The 17440-nt window shown below is 35.1% G+C and overlaps 2 protein-coding genes across 2 annotated transcripts; one reads left to right on the top strand and one right to left on the bottom strand.

Annotated features, from left to right (window-relative positions):
• The first annotated feature begins 9555 nt into the window (after positions 1-9555).
• On the top strand, positions 9556-12718 carry LOC129890083 (phosphoglycerate mutase-like protein AT74H). The gene is made up of 5 exons (XM_055965611.1): positions 9556-10534; positions 11407-11526; positions 11851-12064; positions 12206-12286; positions 12370-12718. The coding sequence occupies exons 1-5, from the start codon at positions 10036-10038 to the stop codon at positions 12470-12472; spliced, it is 1017 nt and encodes a 338-aa protein (XP_055821586.1). The 5' UTR covers positions 9556-10035; the 3' UTR covers positions 12473-12718.
• Positions 12719-13442: 724 nt separating this feature from the next.
• LOC129890082 (BTB/POZ domain-containing protein At1g63850) lies at positions 13443-17181 on the bottom strand. The gene is made up of 2 exons (XM_055965610.1): positions 15900-17181; positions 13443-15380 (listed from the first exon to the last, which is right to left on the bottom strand). The coding sequence occupies exons 1-2, from the start codon at positions 16872-16874 to the stop codon at positions 14439-14441; spliced, it is 1917 nt and encodes a 638-aa protein (XP_055821585.1). The 5' UTR covers positions 16875-17181; the 3' UTR covers positions 13443-14438.
• Between the last annotated feature and the right edge of the window lie 259 nt (positions 17182-17440).

Below are 17440 nucleotides of genomic sequence, written 5' to 3'. Positions count from 1 at the left end.
ATTCTAAAATATTCAGGTTCATGTTTTGCAGTATATAACACTAGCACCTGGATCATTGATTCAGGGGCCTCAGAACATATGTGTTTTAATCCTAATTCCTTTCTAACTCTTAAGCCCTTGCCTGCACCATTGAATATAAGTCTGCCCAATTCTTTTAGAATTTCTGTCACACATATAGGAAGTGTTTCTGTTCTTCCTAATCTGACTCTGAACAATGTCTTGCTTATCCCAGAATTTAAATACAACTTACTGTCAGTTCATAGATTGTGTGTGCAACTTCAATCTGATCTTTTATTCACTCTTACTGGATGTGTGTTACAGGACCCTTTCCTGAGGAAGGAACAAGTTTTTGGTGAAGTAGGGGATGGACTCTATCTACTCAAGCCTACTAAATTAGATCCAAGCCAAGTCAAGGAAGCTTTTTCTATTCAAAAAGGAGGAAATTCCACAGTTCCTAGAAAAGTAGTTTCAGTTTCAAAGGCAGTAGCTACCAAAATTGTTCCTAGTTCTATTTTAGTGTCCAATACAGAATGTAATGCTTCTTCTATTGGTGTGCATGCAAACACTATTTCTAATGTAATATTGTGGCACATCAGACTAGGGCACCTGCCTTTTCCAGCAATGAAGAATTTAAGTTTCATTCAATTTCCTTCTTGCTCAAGTTATGTGTGTCCTATATGTCCTCAAGCTAGACAAAGTAGATTACCTTTCCCATTGAGTTTCATCAAAACACAGAGAATGTTTGAATTAATTCACATTGACACTTGGGGTCCTTTTAAGGAAGCTACTTACAGTGATTATTCTTATTTTTTAACCATAGTGGATGACTATAGCAGGGGGACATGGACTTTTCTCCTGAAAACTAAATCTAATGCATTTCTAGTTCTCAAGGATTTCTTGTCAATGGTGGAAAGACAATTTGAAGTAAAAGTTAAAAGGATAAGATCAGATAATGCCTTAGAGCTTGGAAAAGGATCACTAGAGGCTGCTTATCTCAAATCAACAGGGATCATTCATGAGACATCTTGTGTAGCAACACCTCAACAAAATGGAATTGTTGAGAGGAAGCATAGACATCTTTTGGAAATGGCAAGGGGGTTATATTTCCAGTCTAGAGTTCCTATTCAATACTGGGGTGAGTGTATACTCACTGCCACTCATATCATTAACAGATTGCCTACTAAGGTCTTGATGAACAAATCCCCATATCAAGTTCTTTTCAGAAGAGCACCATCCTACAACAATTTTAAGTGTTTTGGATGTTTATGTTTTGTTTCCAGTCTAGTACAAAACAGAGACAAATTCCAACCTAGAGCTAAAACATGTGTTTTTTTGGGATATTCTTAGACTCAAAAAGGGTATAAAGTTCTGCATATGGAAACCAGGAAAGTGTTTGTTTATAGGAATGTAAAGTTTCATGAAGAGTACTACCCTTTTGCCAAAGTCCCTAATTCAGGGGGGACTCTTTTTCCACTTTTTGACCTTGCTACTGAGTCCCCACATCCTATCTCTATATCATCACTTGCTACATTAACACCCTCACCCAACACTCCTAGTTTTTCCTCAGATTTACCATCTACTTCTCAACTCTCTCCTCCTAATGCATCTTCTGGCTCACCTTCTGCTATTCATGACCTTCAACCATCCAATGATACAATTCATCCTATTTCCACTAGACAATCCACCAGAATTAAACAGGCACCTGCTTACCTTCAAGACTTCATCTGCAACAGCATCCAGTTGACTGATGTTACAAGTTCCTGCTTCATTCATCCCACAACACCAACCTCTTTCTCCTTTGCATCTCTATCTATTTCCAACCAGACTCTCCTTCAATCTTTTTTACAAATTTCAGAGCCTACAAGTTATGCTGAGGCAAGCCAACACCCTGGTTGGATCAAAGCAATGGAAGCTGAAATTCAAGCCCTACAAGACAATAAGACATGGTCAATAATGGAATTGCCTACAGGGAAGAAATCTTTGCCCTGTAAATGGGTATTTAAAGTGAAACATAAATCAGATGGTTCCATAGAAAGACTAAAAGCCAGGTTGGTCGTAAGGGGGGATGTTCAACAAGAAGGAATAGATTTTACTGAAACTTTTTCCCCAATGGTCAAAATGACCACTATTAGATGTCTACTCACAGTTGCTATAAAGAAGGGTTGGAGAGTGTCTCAACTTGATGTCAATAATGCCTTTTTATATGGAGAATTACAAGAGGAGGTATATATGAGATTCCTAGCAGGTTTGAAACCTCCTTCACCTAGGCATGTTTGCCTTCTCAAGAAGTCTTTGTATGGTCTTAAGCAAGCATCTCGACAGTGGTATGCTAGGCTTGCTGGAGCTTTGAGTTTCAAAAGATATACTAGTTCTTTAAATGACTATTCTTTGTTTTTCAAGACTACTGGTGGTCTTATTTCTATTATCGCAGTCTATGTGGATGATATTTTACTCACAGGTGATGCTATTTCCGAGATCATTGATGTTACTAATTTTCTTAATGCTGAATTTAAAGTCAAAATGTTGGGTGATATCAACTATTTTCTGGGTATGGAAATCATCAGGGAAGCCTTAGGTTTCATCATCAGTCAACGACAATTTACTATGAATCTTCTTAAGGATTTTGACTGTACTGGTTCAAGTGTAACCTCACCTCTTGACCCTTATATGAAGTTGCAAGCTGATGATGGCCCTTTACTGGACAACCCCACTGAATATCGGTATTTAGTTGGAAAATTAAATTATTTGACTCATACCAGACCTGATCTCTCCTATGCAGTTCTGTGTCTTAGTCAATACATGCAGCGGCCTTGTCTTTCACATTTCTCCGCTGCTCAGAGGGTGCTTCGTTATCTTAGAGAAGATCCAGGCCAAGGTATTCTTCTATCATCTACGCCCTCTTTTGATCTACTTGCTTTTTGCGACGCCGACTGGGCTTCCTGCAAGGACACTCGGAGATCAGTTAGTGGTTTCTTTATTACACTGGGAGGTGCTCCTATTTCATGGAAATCAAAGAAACAGATGTCTATTTCCCTCTCTTCTGCCGAAGCAGAGTATAGATCGATGCGACGAGTTACAGCGGAGCTTACCTGGTTAGTGCGCCTCCTGGATGACCTCTCCTCTCCTCCTTCTCTTCCTATTCCACTTCATTCTGATAGCCAGGCAGCTATTCATATCGCTCGGAATCCTGTCTTCCACGAACTCACGAAACACGTTGATTTGGATTGTCACTTCGTGCGTCAACAGTTTCTCTCCGGTCTGATTTCGCTTCATTTTGTTCCCTCTCACCATCAGCTTGCAGATCTATTTACCAAGCCTCTCTCTGGGGCTTCTCACCGTGAGCTTATGACCAAGTTGGGTGTTATGACTCTTCCCCCCAACTTGAGGGGGGATGTTGGCATACAGCCATCTCTGAAGCAGGATGAAGATGAAGAGAAAAATGAAAGAAGAAGAAGAAGAAAATGAGGACACAACTCTTCAGCTTCAAAGACTTCAGAAATGAACGGACACTTCAGAAAGCAAGAAGACTTCCAGAGTCTTCTTTTATGTGTCTAAGATAGTGGACACACTTCATCAGGACCATTGATTTCCAAGGCTGCATCAAAGCCATTGAATATATGAGATTGCATCACAGCCATTCAATGTCCAAGATTGTATCACAGCCATTGAAAATAGTTTGATCAATTGAATCTGAGCCATACACCTCAGTCTAGTGTAACCTGTACATAGAAACAAAATTAGTTAGTTTGTTATCCATTTGACCAATAAGAGGAGCACAAATATGTATAGGATTTTTCTATTTTACTTAATAGTTTAATCATTAGGTATTTGTATAAATACATTCAGATACAGTATGCAATGAGATACAGAAAATTCCCAAAATTTCGTAGCTTTTCATCTGATTTCTAACAAACACACACTAATTAACAATTCTACACATACTTTTTTGGGCGTGGAATGTTTTGGGCCAGGATAGAACTTAAATGATGGCCTGCCACGTGTCCTTTTTGGGCCCAACTTTAGCAGTGATATATGAAAAAAAATGAATAATTATATTTTTAAGTTCCTTTTATAAATATTTACTGCTGTAAGTATATTTTTATTTATTACCTAGCTAGATATATCATATTTAGAAAATATTTATCATCTATTAAAAGTAAATTATATAAGCAATATGTATGTATTATAAATGTATTATACTTGTTTTGGTAAAAATAATTACACTATGTATTAAGAACAAATTATGTATGTAATATAAATGTATTACACTATGTATAAAAGTAATTATGTATTCAATATAAATGTATTATAAGTATTTTAAAATATATTAGGCTTGTTTTAATTAAAAAAATATGCAATATATATTAAAATGAATTATACATGCAACATAGATGTATTAAAATTATATAGCTATAATTAATAAATATATACAAATAAATTGAGACGCCTAAATATTGTCTAAATATCAACTTCTTTAAATGATTACATTGAAACCTTTGAGGGAAATTCAATTAGTTACATGTTTTTGCCCATATAATTGCAACTTTATAGTAAACGTCTAAGTTTTCCGCAAAGAAATGAATCTTATAAAATTATAACTAATTTTATTAATTATCGATGTGGGAACTTCTTCGATCTGCAACTCTCCAACTCATGTCTGATCAGAGCTGGATATTTAGAACATGAGCAATTTAATATGAGGGTCCAATATCGGATAAGATGAATCTCTGCTCATGATCTGTATCATGTAAGAATATAAAACTTGGACCTAACTCACATAAAAAAAACATATTCTTACCTATCTCTTGAATTTTAACATTCGTACGCGTTGAGTTTTGCCATATATGCATAATAATACATGACTATACCAATTTACAACTTAAAATCACACCCTGCTAAAAAATATGGATAAAACTTCGAATACTTTTTTTTCCACTCAGTGTTATATACCTATATTGGAGTCTGACTAAATTTGATTTTGTGTCGGGAAGTCCTATATTGGGGGTAAAGCGCTCCCTAGCTAACAAAGACGACTCAGTACCCAAGAAAACTCGAACTGGTTAATGATGAAGAAGTACTTACCACTTCACCACAACTCTTATTGGTAAAACTCCGAATACTTGACATCACGTTACCTCTCTAGAAATCGATGTTCTTTTTAATACAAGCAAGCTTTCATTCAACTCTCCGGACTTATTTTCTTGACATTGGCAATTTTATTAACCTAGTGCATTAAACGCGTACTCGATTGATGGAAGTTGATTATAACAACATTGATTGATTTGTGTTATATCGATCGTTCTTTAAAGACATGACTTTAGATAAGTATTGCGTAATTCTTTCCGTCAATGCTTACTTCCCAACAATTATCTCTAGAATTTGTGGAATACCTTTTTGTTTTTTGTAGCCAATGGAATGACAAAATTGCCTTTCACTTCACACATATCAATCTTATCAAAATTTGTGGCCATCAAATGACAAGATTGTAGCATTGAACAATCAACACAAAGTCAAGTTCACAAAGCTATTTTTCCACACTCCTTTATGTGTGGGGCTAAATTTTGTTGAAGAAATAATTAATTCGTCAATTTTGCGGTCCATTACTCCTTCAATTGTTTCACATTTTCATATATAAATAAACTAAATTATAATAAATATTTTCTTCTTACATTAGATGAAATATAAGTCAAAGTTATTATTAGATGTGTTGAATTTTATTTTTTGTTTTTTGGGGGTTTGGCATGTAATGTGTGCCACTATCGTGCCATCATAATAATCATCGAGTAAAATTTTAATTTTCATGCACAAACTTTACGAAGCATATTTTTACAATTATACTAGTAAATATATATTTTACAATTTATGCTATCAAAAGGAAATATTTCTTCATTAGAAACATTGACCAAAATTCCTAATGGAGAAAGGGGGTTGGTGGAGTTATTGTAAGTCAAGTTTCCTTTATTTTTATTTTTTTTGTAGAAAATAATATCTCAGGTAACTTGCAACTTCAAATGCTACAAGACATTTAATTTATACATTTTAATGGTCTAAATCACTTATTAATTTACAATTTTTATGCCAAACAAAAAGTAGAGAGATAAAATTCTAATATTTTATTATTGGATCAAAAAATCCAAATATGGTTGGTAGATTAGTTCACAATAATGCATATCTTGAACTAATAGTACTTTCTTAACAAGTAAGAAGTCTCTGATAACCAACATTCGTTGTGGTGGGATGATTAGAATCCTTCTATTCTCTTAATCAAAAATATGAGGTTCGAGCCCTTGATAATGAAACAATTTTTTGTTGGAAACGTTCCTCTCTAAAGTGGATATTGCAGTGGGCCATTCGAATTCAGAGATTTCAGAGCAAATATCGGACACAAAATAGAAAAAAAAAGTTTTCGATAGGACTAAGGTCAATGCAAATGACATAAAGAAAATCATAAACAATTTAATATAAAAAAACAGAATTTCTATATCAACAAATTTTAAATTTTTTTTTTAAAGAAGTTATTTGAACTTGCACGAATCCACCCTAGAATAATAATTTCCACAGACAATCACAAGAAGTTTCTTGGGAAATTTTCTAGTAATGCCAAATTTAGTCTGATTCAACCATTTTGTTTTTATTAGACATTTATCTTCAATTTTCTAATACGTGGCCCTATATAAAACAAATAACCCATTTATATTTATAGGGAAAAAATTGTATTGGAAGAGTAGTTTTCAAGTAGTTCAAGAAATAGTCTATTTTTCTTCTACTTCACAATTCACATCAAGAAATTAAGCCACACTTCTTCCTCAGTATTTTCTTTTTTGGGAAGAAATTAGAATAACTTAAATAGAAGACATGTGTCGAGACAAGCTTTTATCAATTAATTATCGTCAAGTTATATATTAAATTTATATTATTTGATTTGATGTAAATATCTAATGCTACTACATATTTTATAAAGTAATATAGTGCAAAGTGTAAACCATTGAGTTCTCAAATCGGCTATTTAGAGATGAAAAGTCTCAAAAGATATAATTTTGGACAATTCTCTCCTCGTGAATTAATTCTCCAGAGTTAGATTCAAAATTCATTTTCTTATCATTGTAATAGAGTCGAATCATCCCAATTTTTGGTTTATTCGATGTTTCGCCTAAAGACGAATCCAAAATTTTGTATTTATGTGTTCTAAATTCTAGAAAAGACAGTTTTTATAGTGTTCTAGATAAATCATTTATACATTTTACGTAAATTATTTAACACATATACAAAATTTCAACAAAAGTAATTTCTTAAACACATATAGAAATTGGATTCAAGATCTATATATATATTTTCTTATCATAAATTATACTTTGTTTCTTGCCTAATTACCTATCTCCCCATTCACAAAGAACTTGAAAAATATGCATTTGCTCCTAAGTTTATGAATTTAAAATTTTAATTAGATGTTGAAATTAATACATCTCATATATCAAACACATGAAAGGGAAGCCATAAATAAATCACAAACACTATATATATATATATATATATATATATATATATATATGTATATATGAAGGAAAGGCGATAAAAGTAAACAACATAATAGAGCTAGGGACACATTTTTCTAATGTTAAAGGTACATATGGCCTAGCTAGGCAAGTAAATTAGTGCACTTCTAGATTGACTATAAGTCAACTTATTATACTATATAGTATTTCCCATCAATAATAATTGGAAGATTCTGATATATATCTTCCAATGATTGGTACTGTTACCAATAAAACAGTCCATTGTATAAATGCCAGCATATTTGTCTCTGAATGTATCTTTAAAGTAATCAATAATCTCAACAACATAGCTATAGAATTTTCCTCCAAAAAGAAGGAAAAAAAATAAGAGAAAATAACTCAAGAGAATCATGTTATTGTTGCACTTGTTAATATCATATTATTTTCTTATACACACACAAAAAAATTATGCATTTAGCTGCCCAATTAGGCAACCTTTAATGAAGGAAAAATGTGAATTCAAGATTTAAATTTTATGTGTTTTATTTTTGAAGTAATTAATATTGTATTTTTAAAATTATGATTTCATATATATTATTTTTTATATTTTTTTTTACTAATAAATATTTAAGTGTTGCATCTAAAACACTAAGTTTAGATGACTTTGATGTCACAAAGTTACGTCCATCTCTGAGTGCACATCCACAATTAATAGGGTCTTAGGAGAATATTGATGTGTATGCAGCCTTATCCATACATTGTTAAGATAGAAATGTTGGTTTCAATAGATCTTGAAAACAATGAGAAGAGATATGAAGAATAAATCAATAGAAAATAATGTGACAAAAATTGTGACTACAAACCCGACTCACAATTTTATTTTTTTGGGTTATACTAGATAATTATACTATCAAATCTTCAATCCTGCAACATAAAATTGCATGTTTTCACTTTCGAGTGGGTTGATTTTTAATTTTTATCCTTTAACAATCAAAATTATGTCTATTTGGACATAAATTCTTTAGAAATTGAAGACATGATGACCATGCATAACTTGTAAGATATTATGATACGAAAATATAACCATTATGTCCCGTAAAAAAAAGTTGTATGTTATGAGGGGCATAAAATAGGGGGTAAAAGTGCAAATGACCCATCTTGTAAGGGGAAAAAGCTGAGTTACCAAATTGGGCTTGTATCTCTAGTATCAACGGATATCATTCAAGCCCATTAGAAAAGGGGATGTTAACAAATCCAGTCCAATAACCTTCCTGGACTCTGATAAACCCATTAGATTAAATCCTGTCCATGAAAATCTATTTTCTCGACTATATGGAGCCGTCAATCAAAGTTTAACCATCGTTTCAAATGTAATTGGTAAATAGCCACCTTTTAATACAAAAAATAAATGAATAAAAATATCACTAGCAAATATACGGAACAACTTGAGTCTCCAAAACACATATACTAAAGTTCGAAGCTTTGATACGTGACTTACAAAAGTTGTTTTTCTCTGAGTTTACCAAATGAGGATGACACGTGTTAATGTGGGCACTTTCCAAATGTAGCTCTTACTTTATTTTGGTAAAACCTTATCCGCATCGAGGGTTTATGTCAAGCCAATAAAGACATGTTATGTGTATGATATGTATATACGATAACATCACTTAACTATGGTTAATTAATGCATATAATCACTCCATCAAATTAATTAACTACAGTATATTACATCAACTTGGTATAAATACTCGATACAGATAACTATTTACCTAGCTTAACCTCAATGTGTGTCACAAGATCCAATTCAGCCCATGTTTACACCTACCATTCTACAGAGGAAAAGAAGAAACACAAAAAAAATCCCAATAAGTAGAAGCTGGTGTGTCCTTTAATCAACAACTAAGCTTTAAATGACAAAAAGAAACTCAACAAATTTCTAAATTCTTGTCAATGTCACAAGTTCATCCTCCACCTCACAATTGTCCATCATGGTGTCCTCTTAGATAAGGCAAACAAATTGCTTGGCTCTTTTTTATTTTCACAATACAATACACACAAATCACTAAACTCTCACTTCTCTCCATTATTATATACAATATATGTAGCAACATTTGCATAGTACTTGTGTCTATGAGATATTCGAATTCCACTAGTTCAATTAATTTAGATTCGCGTGATATAGTCTTACTAAACAAAAATAGCTCTTTATTCTTAAATTCTTAATTTCGTGAACTCCAATTCGAGATCTCAAATTAAGAACAGAAGAATCTCACCCATCTCATGCCACTACAATCCACCGTGATCCGTTTAATTCAAATTCGCATGGCGTAGACTCACAAATGGGAGAAATAACTATTTACCCATAATTTCTCAATTTTCTGAACTTCAACCCAAAACCGACTTGTGCCCACCTCAACTAGCTAGTTTCACAAAATACCTGCCACTTGCCACAAGCAACAGATGGTGGGAAGAGTCTCATACATCTCATCCCACTACAATTGGTCTTGAGGTTACATATCTAAAGAACATTTTTTTCATCAAGATGAGTAACCTTTTCTCCAAGATTTATCCACCCTCTTTTAGATTAAATCATCAAAAGTTTCAACAAAATTCTAGTACAATAAGATATTGCTCCAATAATGATGAATACTCTAGTAAAGAACAAAATGGTTGGGTATTTAGCAGTTTCCCAGAAAAGAACCTAGTACAACATCAATATGGCATAGTAAAACCACCTAGACCAAAAAGAATCATTCTTGTTAGACATGGAGAAAGTGAAGGAAATGTTGATGAAAGTGTTTACACAAGAGTTGCTGATCCTAAAGTTGGATTAACAGAAAAAGGGGTAACAGAAGCAGAGAAATGTGGAAGGAAAATGAGGGAAATGATTGAGAAAAATGGTGGAGATGATTGGAAAGTTTATTTCTATGTTTCACCTTATAAAAGGGGAATTGAAACATTGAGAAATTTGGCGCAGTCTTTTGAACGTTCAAGAATTGCTGGTGTTAGAGAAGAGCCTCGTTTGAGAGAACAAGATTTTGGTATGAACATATTTTGTCCATCAATTTTATTTTATTTTTTTGACTAGTTGTAGTTGGGTTTCTTGTTAAGTGTCCTACATTTGTCGAAGGAATAAGTCGTTATATGATCTTGGATAATCTTTAACGACCATTTCTTTTAGATAGTATCAGAGTTAGTTTCATCTCATTTCTTGATTTACATAATGTTCGAATTCTATGTTATGTTGTTCACGCTCTAAATGTCCTACTTTGGCATATATGTGAGGGGTACTAGGGATTCCACATCAGTTGAGGGAATGCAGAGTACTTTTAACATTTGAAATTAGGAAAATTTAAATACCATTCGAATATCTAGTTTACAAAATGTGTATACAGTGTATACTTTATACTAAATAGACACATATTATACATACCTATACATATCTATACACTACATATACAGCTGAAGTGTATCGACAGTGTATACTAAGGGTACATTTGCGTAAGTTTCCGTTGAAATTATGGGTTCAAAATTCAATATTTCTTGAAATTTTAGTAGTATTTCACATTTATATTTATGTTCCGTCTCAAAATACTGAATTCAGTATAATTCAAAGACAATAGGCTTCATCCGCTTGTGAGGGAATGAGTTGGTGTCTCCTTTTTCTTATTGGGATAATGGAGAAATCTCCGAGGGCAACTCGGTGGATAATGAGTTCACCCCTCTACTACTAACTGTTTGAATACAAGGCTTTTATACGTGGCACTCATCAAACTAGTAACGTGTACCTAATACACATGTCACACGATGTGCTCTTACCACTAGACCAAATGCCCCAGGGCACGTTCATTTCCTTTGCATTACTTGGCTTTGGTAGTAGTATTATAGCTACTTATGAATTGTGTTTATGAAGGAAATTTTCAGGACAGAGAACAAATGAAGATAGAGAAAGCTGTTCGAGCTCGTTATGGTCGTTTCTTTTATAGGTTTCCTAATGGAGAATCAGCAGCAGATGTTTATGACAGAATCACAGGTGTGTCTGTTTTTTCTTTTGAGATTTTTTTTCTTCATTTTTAATATGTTCTGTGCTCGCTACGCCCTTGTGCCTTTACTTGAAGTATATAGGTCATCGATTTCTAGTAGGTAGCAAGAAGATTAGTAATATCAACAAGAGGCTACATCAATAGGTGAAGATTTCGGATAGGATAGGCTTGGAGTCAAAAGTCCTATTCTTCTCTCTTAACTTCCAATCGATAGGCCAATTCTGTTTCTGACCTATCGCGATGGAAACCTTAGTATCTTTGTATGCTTTTGCCGCCCCATTATCATTAAAACTGTGGTTGTGTCAAGCTTGCAGGGTTCAGGGAAACACTTAGAAATGATATTGACATAGGAAGATTTCAACCACCAGGTCAGCAGAGTCCAAATATGAACCTTGTTATAGTTTCACATGGACTTACTCTAAGGGTGTTCTTGATGAGATGGTATAAATGGACTGTGGAGCAATTTGAAGGACTACATAATATGACTAATGGAGGCATGATTGTCATGGAAAGAGGCTATGGTGGAAGGTAAACAAGACCATTTGATGATCTCTCTAGTTTCTTGATGAACAATCCGTTTGGCCAAACTTTCAAAATCTGTTCTTCAAGCCCCATGGATGTTGTTGCTTCTTCGCGCTTTTAAAAACACTGCTTGTGAAAAATCTGCAGGTACTGCTTGTCAATGCACCATACAAGGGAGGAGTTGCAGAAGTTTGGAATGACTGATGAAATGCTAATTGACCAAGAATGGTAACAAGCTACTCATCTTTTGTGCTTTAATAATTCACTTGGGGTTTTTGTTTATCTATTTTTGATTTGATTTTTCTATGAAGGCAAAAGATAGCCAAGCCAGGTGAACTAAACTATGATTGCTTTATTACTGGACCATCTTACTTTACTCATTTTGATGATGAAGACAAGATTTTTGAGTTGTAAGATTATCAAGGGAATTGGAATCAACAACCATACTTGGTGAAAATGCATCAACTTTTATGAGAGGAGTTTGATTCATATACACCGCCAGTACAAAGAATTTCACACTAGCAGCATAGTCTTGACATCGGTTATTTTACCGTGTTAAATACATGCTATCAATCCCTGTTTCTTGTAAAAAGTTTATATGTAATTGACTCTGATAATTTAACGATTTTATGTATATTAAACATGGCTTAGTTGAGAGCACATATGAACGTAAGATCACAACAAGCTTCGAGGAAGACATGGAACATAACTGCAGCATTTGGTTCACTCCATACAAGGAATGTGAGAGGCCTAAGGTAATCGATTGTACAGAGTATTAGGTATTCAACATAGGAAACCAACTTAAAAACAGCTACTATCTCACTGTATGTTGGTAGCTTTTTTTTAATTATTTTTTACCAGTATTGACGTAAAGCTAGATGTCCTATAATCCTAGGACAAGGAATTTCTTCAAAAAGTTTTGGATAATTGTGAGAACCCCACATAGAAGGGAAAATTGGATACCAGCATATAGTCAGTCAAACAAAAGAAGACAATGACTATCTTTCACTAAAGGTGCTAATTTAATCAATAAGCAGAAGAACAACAGTGTTGATGGTACATAGAAGAACATCATAGAATTAACTCATTTTTCCATGTTTCCTTAAAGGGGATAATAGAAAGATGGTTCCCCATGCAAGAATCTAATGAGACTTGGAGATCAAAGGCAAATATAGTAAAAGAATTCACTACTAAACACCTCATTGACTCGCCTTGCCTTAGCAGACGCATGGAATCGAACGTCCCATGACAAAGTCAATGTCACATCATCAACATAGGAGAAAACTAGGAAAACTCATTTCCTAAGAACAAACACAGTACTAGAATCTGACAGTGAAGCTGGATTTAGACAGATTACTGCACAGCCTTTAAATTCAGAAGAGAATTATACAAACTCATAATATATGTTTTCATAATGTGATTACCAAATTTTGATACATAAGCATTGCACAAACATGTACCTCAAAGAAAGGCTGAGCACAGAGGAAAATAAGCAAATTAGACGACTATGATGCTAGGTTCGGGACTGATTTTGTTACGCCGAGCAAACTCCTTTCATGAAAATCAAAATTAGTGATTGGAAAGTTAAACATCAAGCAACAAGGTAATCTTCAGAAAATTTGTCCAGCAAGGGGTGAGAACATTGAAGACCTTCAAAGTTCACACTGAGGAATATGGTGCTACAGTATTCACGCGAGGAAACAACAGTGCATCTAATCCTAACCAAACTGGCTCATAAAGGACATAGACATAATGAATTTCATTAGTAACCAGAAAGGCAAAAATGATCACTCTTGCTTCCACACTTGCCAGCTGATGATCTCAAGATAGATGAAGACCTAAGACAATAAGCAATTCACCATGTTGATGTAATCATTGGCATTGCCATCACGAAATCAACAGCAATTTCCCCTGATCATAAGCAGGGACACTCACCCTTATCTCCCAAATTGCCTGAACTTTGTTAACTTGCTTAAATTGGTCATCCATATCTTAATATAGTGAACATATGAATTCTCCCTGTAACAGAATTTTAGCATTCAGGAAGTCGCACAACTTTTAAGTAGGATGACCCTTCGTGATAAAACCACTGATTCAGGAATTTCAGTCACAAACAGGAGAGCTCTACATGGGGATCAGGAAGAAACAATTTTCATGTCACATGACACCTAAACAGAAAAAAAGTGTCTGCTTTCTTCCAGATTAAAAACTTTGGATCATGATCATCTCTGTAAGTTTGACTCTGCAGTATTGAATTGTGCTACTTGTTTCAAAGTAAGACAAAAGAAATTGGTATAAGATGACGGCTGAGGAATAGCAAGAGTTGAAACAAGACAATCATAGAGTGGCCATCGACCTCATCTCATTCACAGGTTAAGTCTCAAGAGTTCTCAATTGTTGCAGTCATGACACGCATTTGACGAGGGCGTTCAGGCTCACCATTTCGCCTCCAGAAAGCCCTTCTCCACCAAATTTCAAATCCCCTCTGGATATTTGGGCAGTCATCACCAGAGTTCAAAAACCGATCAAACCAAGACATCAGAATATCCTGCTGCAGCGCCAATGGTAACGTCAGAATAGTATTGCTGAGACCATCCTCAATTAAATGGCGATCAAGACCTCTTGATGCCCTCCTCATCCATCCAAAATCCTCATAGAATGGCAGTAACCATGTCTGCAAAAGAGAGCACCTAGCATCCTTGGAAGCTAGTAGTTGCCCTTTACCAATACCAACAAACAGTCTGGCCGTGACTCTACTAACCTCATACCTATGAAGTGCAGGCACCTTAGAATGTGCCTCAGATAATTCAGACTGAGAAGCCCAAGTCCTCAAAAAATCTTCAGCTATCTGTCTATCAATCAAGATATCCAAAATCCAATGCAGATTATCAGCCTGTCGTGCAATCTGACCCACATCCATCATGTCTGCATCTGCTGCCCGTAAAAAATGGTGGCGGAGCAATTGCAGGCATGCATTGCAAGCTGAATACAATGACTCCTTCCTCAAGTCATTATGAGATGAATTCTCATGCAACATTTTGGCTACTAAACCTTTCATCTCTCGCCTCGCCTTCTCATCCTTCCCTTCAAGAACCACATGCAATAGCTTGAGAAGCACTTCCTCATTTCCATTTCCACTCTCTGTTCCCGATGAAACATCAAGGGATACCCGCCTTAAAACTTCCCCAGCACCTACCCCTTCAAGACGAAGCTCAGACAATAGTGAAGCCACCTTTTCTTCTTCATCCTCAGCCCAAGGAGCAGCTTCCAAGTACTCGAGGCACGATAACACCCCCGCGTCGAACCCAATTGCAGCAGAAACCTATAAAACAATTCAATCAGCTAAGGTAAAATACAATTGCACATTTCTATTCACCCACATATGTGTATGTGTCTGAGCATAAAGACTAGACTTCATCTCTAAAAGATTTCACTATCCTAAAATAAAGTGACGCGGAAAATCAACTATCCCTTCACAAAGCACATTGCAATATATTTGCAAGCAATACAGATGCAGCCACATGAAATAACTTTTGGATACAAACATAAGTGCATGGGCTAAATGAACAAAGACGATAACATTGACGCCTAACTTCTATTCACAGTTCAAAATTGAGCAAGTAATACTTAATATTGAGGTCACACATCTATCAGGCTAAGTTATTTCAACAATAATCAACTAGGTGTCAATTCCTAATCAGTTAGGGTCGGTAATGTGAATCCTCTATTTCATTCATTCAATCACAATTTACTTTAAAAAGAATATTTTTTTTTTTGCACAATTCCATTACTAGCTAATTATACAACACAAAAAAAGTAAATTTAGATGCATAAGCATTACCTTTAAGATCCCAAGGACTTTGGAAACATCTTCTTTCATGAGCCTTCTCCTCAAATCCTTGCAATACATCAATCTCAAAGTTTCAATATACACTTCAATATCATCACAATCCGCAATCTCAACAATGTAAGGGCCTGAATTTCTCTGTTGCTTTACCCATTTCTCTGACAATTTCACAGCGAAAAAACGACTATGAACCACCAAGATCTGCCTATGAACATTCATAGCAACACTCAAACCATCCTTAGAACTCAATGTTAGCTTCACATCACTCGAACTCGAATCATTAAACTGATTCCCTGGGCTTCTACAAGCTAAAAGATCCAAAAGTCGCTGTTGCATTAAGGCCTGTTTGTCCAGTGGGACAAATGAAGCAGGCTTCTGATTTGAGCATCCATTCGAAATGGGTGTGTTGATTGTCGATCTCGGAATACATTCAGGTTCATTTGCCATCATTTCGAAAAGGGTCGGACTCGAACGTGTCTTGTCCATAGAAGGTGGCGGTGACATTGGGTTGAGCAGCCCCGCAGTGAGCGCTGAGTTGAATTTACTGAAAGACGACGGAAATCCTTCGTGGGTGTTGTTATTTGGGATCGGAGTACCACCTCCTCCACCGCCGCCGTAAAGGGTGCCGATAGATTCCATAACTCGAGGGAACGTAGTCGGCGAGTATCGGATCTTGGTATTATCCGAAATCGAGGAGGAGGAGGAGGAGGAGGAAATGGGCGGCGACGGAGGAGGGGGTAAGACGGTGGATTTAGAAGCAGGACAACACCATGAGTTCTCCGGTGAGACAATAGTGGGTGTATCAACTTTACAAGTTTCGTTCAGGCATTGTGCCGAACAGTTGGTGGGCGAAGAATCAGAAGGGTTAGTAGTAGTAATTGTAGTTTCACGGCAACGTCGGCGTTTGGGTTTAATGGGTTGGATTTGGAATTTGATATTTGTAGTAGTAGTAGTCGCACTTGCAGCCATATGGTAAAATTAGTGTGGGTCTTGGTAGTAGTAATATTTTGTGGTTTTAGTTTGTCCTTTAGGGCCTAAAATCCCATAACATTCATCGTCACACACATAGATATGGACAAGATCAATAAAAATAGTGGTTGATAAATATGTGCTAGTGAGAGATAGTAGGTATCATGTGTAATTAATCAAGCTAAGCATAATGGTTGATAAATTTAGTACATTTTTGTGTTGGCGAGATATAGCAGATAACGTCACACATAAATGGTCGAATTAATCATGAAGGTGATGAGAGATGGCAGATATCACGTGTAATTATTCGAACTAATTAAACATAGTGATTAATAAACTCAGTATATACATGTATTGATGAAAGATAGCAGATATCATATATCATTAGTGAATTACGCACAAACAGAGCTGAACAACATGACCATATAAAAAAGATAGATTTTTATATAACTATATGTATATGACTATATGTTCTTGAATGTGAAGAGAGATGAGGAAGAAGGGGTGGGAAAGGGATAATGAGCATTCAATGGAGTAGATAGAGTAGCTTTTAATTGAATTTTGTT

Source organism: Solanum dulcamara, chromosome 5 (assembly GCF_947179165.1).
Source record: "Solanum dulcamara chromosome 5, daSolDulc1.2, whole genome shotgun sequence".
NCBI lineage: Eukaryota > Viridiplantae > Streptophyta > Magnoliopsida > Solanales > Solanaceae > Solanum > Solanum dulcamara.
Note: the sequence above shows the minus strand (reverse complement) of the source record. Positions and strands in the feature narration are given on the sequence as shown.